General features: G+C 53.1%; 2 protein-coding genes across 3 annotated transcripts in view; one reads left to right on the top strand and one right to left on the bottom strand.

Annotated features, from left to right (window-relative positions):
• The window catches only part of TMEM258 (transmembrane protein 258), a 3,080-nt gene extending 1,504 nt beyond the window's left edge, over positions 1 to 1,576 (bottom strand). The window contains exons 1-2 of one of the 2 annotated variants that reach the window (XM_013007820.3): positions 1,512 to 1,576; positions 33 to 142 (exon numbers count right to left, since the gene is read on the bottom strand). In XM_013007820.3, the coding sequence (XP_012863274.2) occupies positions 33 to 142; positions 1,512 to 1,514 (113 nt within the window). In that variant the 5' untranslated portion in view covers positions 1,515 to 1,576. Of the gene's footprint in view, positions 1 to 32; positions 769 to 1,511 lie in introns of those variants that run through there. The other variant, XM_045297073.1, reaches the window with a different exon arrangement.
• Positions 1,577 to 1,866: 290 nt separating this feature from the next.
• FEN1 (flap structure-specific endonuclease 1) lies at positions 1,867 to 6,694 on the top strand. Its single transcript, XM_004714936.2, has 2 exons — positions 1,867 to 1,996; positions 4,894 to 6,694. Exon 2 carries the CDS (start codon positions 4,915 to 4,917, stop codon positions 6,055 to 6,057), a length of 1,143 nt encoding a protein of 380 aa, XP_004714993.1. The 5' UTR covers positions 1,867 to 1,996; positions 4,894 to 4,914; the 3' UTR covers positions 6,058 to 6,694.
• The last annotated feature ends 1,878 nt before the right edge of the window (positions 6,695 to 8,572 follow it).

Here is an 8,572-nt window from a genome sequence, read left to right as displayed (position 1 = left end):
CCCCCCCCACTGGCTGCTCAGTGAAAGGATACACGAAGAACCAGGCGGTGAAGAACATGCCAATGGCCAGGAGCACCACGGTCAGATGGGGAAAGACAGCCGGGTTCACCGGGCTGGTATACCTGCTCATGGCCTCGAGCTCCTGGGGAGGACATGAAGTCAGAGCCATCGAAGGACCCTGACGGCAACCGGTCGTAGTGGGAGGCGGTGTTCAAAGGACAATAATACCAAAAGTAATGACAATGACATCTTAAACCTGGTCTTTGCAAGGAGACAAAGACAGCCGAGTCAATCATCGGTCTTAAACGTTTTTTGGAGGTCCTTGACTCCCATGGCAACGTGACAAAAGGCATAGCCTTCTACCTGGGGAGACAACCCAAGAAAAACAGCAGCCTACCATTTTGGAGACTTGCTACCTACCTGTCTAAAGAAAACCAGGTTAAGAATCCCTGCCGGAAGTCACGGAACCAGGGCTGGTACCCAGCCCTCAACTTTGAATTCAGTGTTTTCCCCACAGCACAAGGATGATCTCCCCAGACACAAGGCATCCATTAGGATTCTGGCACTACTGGTGAGCGTAAGATTCTGCAAAGTGGCTATCAGAATATCGACCTCACAGGGTTGGGGTTGGATTTAGGAAGATGGTGAACGACAAGGCTGGCACAGTTCTCACTCAATAGGTGTCTGTTATCTTCCTAAGATTATAAGGAAGCTGAGGAGATAATGCCTGAGAGAAAAGGGAGCTACAACCGTAAGGTTCTGTACACATGCTAATTCCCATTGTCAGCCATCAGCCCCCACCCCACCCCACCCCCTTTGAGCATCCAGAACACAACAAACTCCGGAGGAGTCAACGGGCCCCATTGTTCTGGGAGACACTGGAGTTCCATTCAGCAAACATTTATCCCCCAGCCCACGCCCGAAAATGATCAGGACAATCGCTGCCATTTATGGAACCTCTGTCGCCGGCCCAGTGTTTGGCACTGGGAATACAAAGATAAATAGACATCATCGCCGAGCGAGAGACGCGCCAGCTGGAGGTCACCAGCAAGCGTGGCAGATAACAAAGAAGTCCGTGAACCGTGGTGAGAGGTCTGCACGGAGCTGGGGGGGCTCCCGGGACAGAACAGACAGCAGCCCGTGAGCTGGGGAAGGCTTCGCCAAGATGACATTTGCTCGGGGCCGTGCAGGCTGAGGACGAGTTCGGTCCGGGGAAGAACTTTCCCTAGAGATAGCACCTTGGGCAAAGGCTCCAAGGTATTAAAAGTGCCCCCCCGGCCCCCGCGTCCTCCCACTCGTGCACATCTCGCCATCAGAAGCCCAGTGTGCTCAAAACTTCGGCCGCCGAGTCCACCGCGAAGAAGGGCTTCCCTCCCCCGGCCCTCGACCTCGGCCCGAGGTTGCTGGAGCTCGCAGCCCGTGGGCCGCGGCCGCCTAAAGTCTCTGCCGGAGAAACGGGGGCGAAGCGGAGGCTAAGGGGCCTCCACAGCCGGATCCCTCAACCCTCTCACCATTTTGCCAGGCACCGGGTTCGCCGCCGCTTCGCTACCGGAAGAACACGTCGGCAGGAACTGGCGCCCAGTCCGGACGGAAGAGGCGGGAACCCCTGGCAAGAGGCATTGTGGGACTTGTAGTCCTGTAATGGGGGCTGGCCCGTAGTGCAAGCCGGAGTTTGAATGGGGGCCTGGTGTGAAGTTGGGGAAAACTGGAGAAGGGCAGTCAGGGATCGTTGATATACAGTATTTTCTTCGTGCTGGCAGGACTGTTTTCCTAGAGAAAGCGGCCGAAGGGGACCGGGGCCTGGACTACAATTCCCGTGAGGCTGTGCGCGGCGAGCGGCTCACGTGACGGGAGCGCGGGCTTTGGGAGACGGCGGCGCGGGAGGCTGCCTGCGACACCCCCTGAGGAAATTGTGAGGTTTGGGGACCGTCCCGGGCCGCGTCCTCTGTCGATACCAGACCAACCGTTAGCTGCCCAGGCCGTGGGCAAAGCCCAGGTGAGACCCTGCGGGAAGCGCGGGAGCGGCGGCGACCACTGCGCTGCTTTTGGGGGGTCGGGAGCGCGGGGCGGCCGCGCGCGGCCTTCGCAGCCAGGTTCTCCCGCCACTTTCCCGCTTGGAGCCGAGGGCCCTTCTCCCGACCTCCGGGCCCTTTTCTTATTTCCCTGTGTGGACAGAGGGTGATAGCCTGCGTTTTGGGGTGTCGCCGTGTGTTCTGACTACCATCCTGAGCGAGAGAGCACGCGGTGTATCTTCGCGTGGCCCCCCTTTCCTGCTTGTCTCTGGGATGCGGTGCGCTAACACTCCCCGAGTACCCTTTCTGAACCCCCCGGCGGCGCGCCGATGGGGCGCTGGCCTGCCGACCGCCAGCAAAGATGGGGCAGCCTCTGACCACCACCCCCTCCCCGGCCGGTCCGCCCGCCTGCCCGCGCCGGGGTCGCGACGGGTGAGAATGGGCCAGGGTACATTCCAGCCAGGCTGGCACCCCATGTCTGTAGGGGCCTCGTTGCAGACAGGCCTGGTTATGGACCCTCACCCCCCCTGCCCCCCCAGCTCAAGCGACTTATAAATGTCTCGCCGAGATGATGGCAAAGGCTGGGGTCCAGATGCCAGGCCAGTGCTTTGGCACTAACTCAGGCTGGCCAAGGTCCACGGAGGGTGTGAAGGATTTGTGCAAGGCTACTCACCAGAAACTTAGGGGTGCCAACTCAATCGGTGGTGCTGCAGAAGAACTCACAGGTAAACAAGGGGCCGTCTAGCTCGGAAGCAACAAAGCCCACATGGAAGAAGCACACCAGCCTGTGCCATCACGAGGTGTCGAAGGGCTCCGGTATAGGCATCAAAGAACAAAAAATCATATCATTGTGAATGAGGGGGCGTGCGGAGTGGCGACCCAAAGCCCATCTGTAGGCAACTGGACACCCCCTTACAGAAGGGTCTAGGGGAGGAGAAGAGCCAGTCAGGGTGCAGTGTAGCAACGATGAAACATACAACTATCTTTCCTCTAGTTCCTAAATGCTTATTAAAAAAAAAAAACCCACACTATCATGATCCCAGCTCCACCTTACAAATCTGACTAGACCAGAGGATGGAAACTGGAAACACAAGGAATCCAGGACATATGATCCCTTCAGGACCAGTGGTGAGAGTGGCTATACCGGAAGGGTGGGGCAGAAAGGGGGAACCGATTACAGGGGTCTACATATAACCTTCTCCCTAGGGGATGGTAACAGAAAAGTGGGTGAAGGGAGACTACAGACAGTATAAGGTATGACAAATAATAATAGTTTGTAAATTATCAAGGGTTCATGAGAGAGGGGGGACTGAGGGAAAAAAATGAGCTGATACCGGGGGCTCAAGTGGAAAGCAAATGTTTTCAGAATGATGATGGCAACAGATGTACAAATGTGCTTGACACAATGGATGGATGGATTGTGATAAGAGTTGTACAAGCCCCCAATAAAATGATTTAAAAAAAAAAAGATCACCACCCAGAATCCCCACTGGAGCTGTGCTGCTCTGACGTGTGTCGGGTGGCCATGGGTTGGAATAGAGCCGACTTCAACAGGCTTGGTTTGGTGTATTCACGGTGTGGGGGTGGTTGTGGTCGGTCAACCTTTCTGCTGTGTTTCAAGGCTGTTGGGTAGTTTGGAAGCCAGGGCATGGGTTCCATTCTGAGGTGTTTGGACTGGATTAGGGGGACGACTGAACTGGGTCACTCAGGCTGAAGGAGCAGCCCTGGGACCAGGAAGGGGGAGAGGGGACCGAAAGAAGCCTAGCCCTAGACAGGTATTGCTTTGAGTTGAACACACACTACCAGCGGGGGCACAGTGATTTTAAGTGGCATCCCAGCAATCTTAATTTTAATAGTTACACACTTAAAACCCATCTGTAACTCTTAACTGCTAGAGTGGAGACTTTCTTACTTAAAATGAGTTTTCTTTTTCAACGGATTTTATTTACAAAACAAAAGCATTTTCTGTTCAATGGGTTTTTGTTAGATGTAACGTGAAGGGTGGATTGGGCTGGGCCAAGGTTTGGGAAATCCTGCCTTATGAAAGCTCTGCTACAGGGCCCATGGGACTACTGTATGCCAGACCCCTGGACCAGAGCCTGTGGGGGACCTGGAGTTCACATTTCAGAGTTAGGGATGGAGAGAAAATTTAAAGGGGAAAGACTTCAAACTGTTGGTGTCAGAAGTTAGGAGCTCCTCAGTGCTGAGAATCCTGAAGGGAAAAAGGTGTGGTGACCATGTTACCCTCATTCAGAGCCATTGTTGTTGCCAATCCTGCTAGGCTGCTAAAAGGATTGAGTTAGGGGTGTTTAATGAGTGGGATGAAGACACGGGAAATAGGTTATAGTCAGTGATTAACAAGAAGATAGACACTCCTCTATTCTCAGACTACTTTACATACAGTCAGTTTGGTTTTATGCTTACTCTTGTACCATTTTGCCGCCTTTGTTGCATTGATCATTGCCTGTCCTGGATTCAGTTCTGCCTGGACTCCAACCAAGCACAGCCAAGCTCTCCGCTGGGCTTCCCAGATCCTTGACGCAGACCCCTGTTGTAGCCCTTATTTCATGCCAGATTAGCCCACCTCTTTCTCCACAAACTTCTAGGCCCTTTGGCCATCAGTGTTGTCTTACTCCCCTTCGCACCGAGTCTCACAGGGACTCAGTGAGCCTTAGTTACTACCCATTGGACGAATGTGTCTCGGAGACCGGGAGTTTCTAGAGAATGACAGGACCAGGGCTTATTCACCTCTCCAGCTCCAGTGAGATTCCGTGCTGAATTTGTTAGTTGACGGTCTGAAGTTGAGGAGATAGCAACAGTTAGAACCCTCTCTCTTATCTTCAAGGGCCGCTTCTTAATAGCTTTTTTCTTTCTTTTTAAGTTGCCCTGCCTCTCTGCTGCCATGGGAATTCAAGGCCTGGCCAAATTGATAGCTGATGTGGCCCCCAGCGCCATCCGGGAGAATGACATCAAGAGCTACTTTGGCCGCAAGGTGGCCATCGATGCCTCCATGAGCATCTATCAGTTCCTGATCGGTGTTCGGCAGGGTGGTGAAGTGCTGCAGAATGAAGAGGGTGAGACCACCAGCCACCTGATGGGCATGTTCTACCGCACCATCCGCATGATGGAGAACGGCATCAAGCCAGTATATGTCTTTGATGGCAAGCCACCGCAGCTGAAGTCGGGCGAGTTGGCCAAGCGCAGCGAGCGGCGGGCTGAGGCGGAGAAGCAGCTGCAGCAGGCTCAGGCCACCGGGACAGAGGAAGAGGTGGAAAAGTACACCAAGCAGCTGGTGAAGGTCACCAAGCAGCACAATGACGAGTGCAAGCAGTTGCTGAGCCTCATGGGCATCCCGTACCTCGACGCCCCCAGCGAGGCCGAGGCCAGCTGTGCCGCCCTGGTGAAGGCTGGCAAAGTCTACGCTGCGGCCACCGAGGACATGGACTGCCTGACCTTCGGCAGCCCCGTGCTCATGCGGCACCTGACTGCCAGCGAGGCCAAGAAGCTGCCCATCCAGGAATTCCACCTGAGCCGGGTCCTGCAGGAGTTGGGCCTAAACCAGGAGCAGTTTGTGGATCTGTGCATCCTGCTGGGCAGTGACTACTGTGAGAGCATCCGGGGCATCGGGCCCAAGCGGGCCGTAGACCTCATCCAGAAACACAAGAGCATTGAGGAGATCGTGCGCCGGCTTGACCCCAGCAAGTACCCTGTGCCCGAAAACTGGCTCCACAAACAAGCCCACCAGCTCTTCCTGGAGCCCGAAGTGCTGGACCCAGAGTCTGTAGAGCTGAAGTGGAGCGAGCCCAACGAAGAAGAGCTGGTCAAGTTCATGTGTGGCGAAAAGCAGTTCTCCGAGGAGCGAATCCGCAATGGGGTCAAGAGGCTGAGCAAGAGCCGCCAGGGCAGCACCCAAGGCCGCCTGGATGACTTCTTCAAGGTGACAGGCTCCCTCTCTTCGGCGAAGCGCAAGGAGCCAGAACCCAAGGGATCCGCCAAGAAGAAGGCAAAGACTGGGGCCACGGGGAAGTTCAAAAGGGGCAAATAAGAGATGGATTTATACCCATTATACCTCCTGGCTCCCCAAATAGCTGCCTTGTCATTACTCCTAGGAGCTAGAGCCACCTCCATTTGGTGGGGAGGGACCTTGTGGCTTCTCTGGCGCGTTCTTTCTCAGTAGCTTCCTCTTTTTGACTTGACCACAGGCAGGAAGGCTACTGGTTGCTTTGTGTGCTTTGTTTGTTCAGCAAAGTGTGTCAGGCACAAACCACTGCTGGCCCCTTACTGGACCGTGACATCCATTGTGATGTGAAAGTGATGGGGACACGTTTTTTTATGAAAGGAGAGGGAGATGGGTGGGCAGGCAAGGCTGTAGAGAAATTATTTCCTCGCTGATCAACTAGAGGCTGATGGGAGGTGATATCGGAACCAGACTGCTACTCCCCGACTTCAGCCTTGATCTCATCCAAACAATAGCCACCAGAGACCAAGGCTTCACCGATTGCGGAAAGAGTTCCTGAGAAAGAAGACGAACAGACCAGGGGTCCTGGCGTTGGTAGCAAGGGTTGGGTTGCTGGTAGCAGATCTTCAGAATGGGCCGGAACTTGAACCTGTTTGTCAATTGAGCCTTAGAGCAATAAGGAGTTGATCTGAGGCAATAAACTAATTTAGACTTTGGAATAAAACACTGGTTTCTGTGTTTTTTATTTCAAAGGTACGAAGAGGGGTGGAGGTCAGTAATAATAATCAAGAGGTCACATTCTTTTAGAATGTTTAAAACACTTGAAATGTAATGTCCTTTTTTTTCTTTTGACCCCAGGGTAACTTCCCGGACTTGTATCCCATTAACAGGTGGTTTGGCCACAAGATGGCGCCATGTCCCATGGAATGGCCACGGCAGATAATGGTGGTAGTTCAGCCATTTGGAGGAGACCTGTTATATCTGGACTTTGAGGGTGGGGTTTTAATAAAAATTTCCAGTATCTGTAAGATGAAGGAAGTGATTTGGAAAAGCCCCATGGTTTGGTTCTAGCCCAGCAACCTTAAGCACAATGGATTGAAACACTGCCATCATCGCAATTGTACTTTGAGCCCAGGGTTGCAGCCAAGTATCCCTCCTTGAGGGTCTCCCTCATTAGCTCCCCCTCTACCAGCATCGTGCCCTACTTTGAGAGCGGTCCCTCCTGATAACATGTTCAAGTCACTGAATGGGACAACCCATTTTTCAAGTGACATCTATGGAGCTTCTTGAAGCAGGGATGAAATACAGTCTCAGAAATGGAAGGCTTGCCGCCACGAACAGCTTAGACGTTGCTACAGAGAAATGGACCTTTCCGAGGCCAGCACCCTGTTCACGGCTCTGTCACCAGTAGTTGGTGAGTGAAACTGACTTCCCCAGTTTAAAATAGGGCTTCACTGGTTCAGGCACAGCTGACTCCAGGAAATTGGCGTGGGCCCTAATTTGTAAAGTATCAGAACAGTAACCGGGGTGGAAGAATGGTGGGTTGAGAGTCTGGGACAGAAGACTCAACTGGTGTAGTGAGCTGGTTCCGGAGTCTCATGAGAGGTTGGGTTAGTGCCAGGACTGGAGAGTGACATTTAAAACTGCTTGATTGGCCACCTTTAGCTGGGCATGTTTCTGCCTACCTACCTGCCAACCAGGACGTTTAGCCGGTATATAATACACATCCTGCCCTTATTCTTTAGGCAGGAGGGGATGCTTCTCGCAGGGTGGCCCAATGTTGCTCAATTGGCCTTGACTGAACCAGGAAGCATCAGTTGGAAGCCCTGGTTTGAGCCCCGCCACATTAACTTAGGTTTTCTAATTTGAGTGATTTGATTGAGCCGGCAGTAGTGGTCTGAGGCAGCGTGGTGAGACTTCAGATAGTTTTGCTCAGTTCAATAGCTCTGGTCAGGGCTTGAACCCTGTGGGAGGCCAAGTATGTAGTATGGTTTGTGTCCTCAGCTGTTTAACTGTCTCCGCGGGCACCTTGCAGGGAAAATGAATTCGGCCTATGCAATTTTCATTTAGAGCTTTTACTAGTGACATGTACGGGGGCCCTGGTGATGCTCTGGTTAAGCACTCGGCCTGCTAATCAGAAAGTTGGTCGTGGGTAGAAATTAGCCGCTCCGTGGGAGGAAGATGGAAACAACCTGTTTGTGTGAAGGTTCATCTCAAAACCCTGTGGAGCATCTTTCCTGTCCTATACCCTTGGCTATGAGTTGGAATCGACTCGAGGCAGGGAGTCCTTGTTGAATATTGACACGGACCCCAGTGGTTAAGCACTCTTCTAGGCTTGAATCCACCCAGTGGTTGCCTAGGAAATCCTGTAGGCACTGCCCTGTCACAGGGTTGCTACAAGTTGAAAATGGACTCGATGGCAGCCAGCGATCTTGGTAGGGTTGCCATGCTTTGGAATTCAGCCCGTACGTGAGCTGCGCTGGTCTTGTTCAAAGAGAGTTCTTCTTGGAAGTTTACAAAGGCATCGCTTTGCAGCCCAGCACAAGCACTGTGCCTGTAGTGGGAGATCTAGTAGCCAAATAGGACCCTAGTGGAGAGTAGG

Source organism: Echinops telfairi, unplaced genomic scaffold (genome assembly GCF_000313985.2).
Source record: "Echinops telfairi isolate 266 unplaced genomic scaffold, ASM31398v2 ScPeMD7_7416;HRSCAF=8454, whole genome shotgun sequence".
NCBI lineage: Eukaryota > Metazoa > Chordata > Mammalia > Afrosoricida > Tenrecidae > Echinops > Echinops telfairi.
This window is presented reverse-complemented; position numbering and strand designations above follow the sequence as displayed.

Excerpts from the sequence above, each read along its gene's own strand:
- FEN1 (XM_004714936.2), top strand. The coding sequence starts at position 4,915 with ATGGGAATTCAAGGCCTGGCCAAATTGATAGCTGATGTGGCCCCCAGC.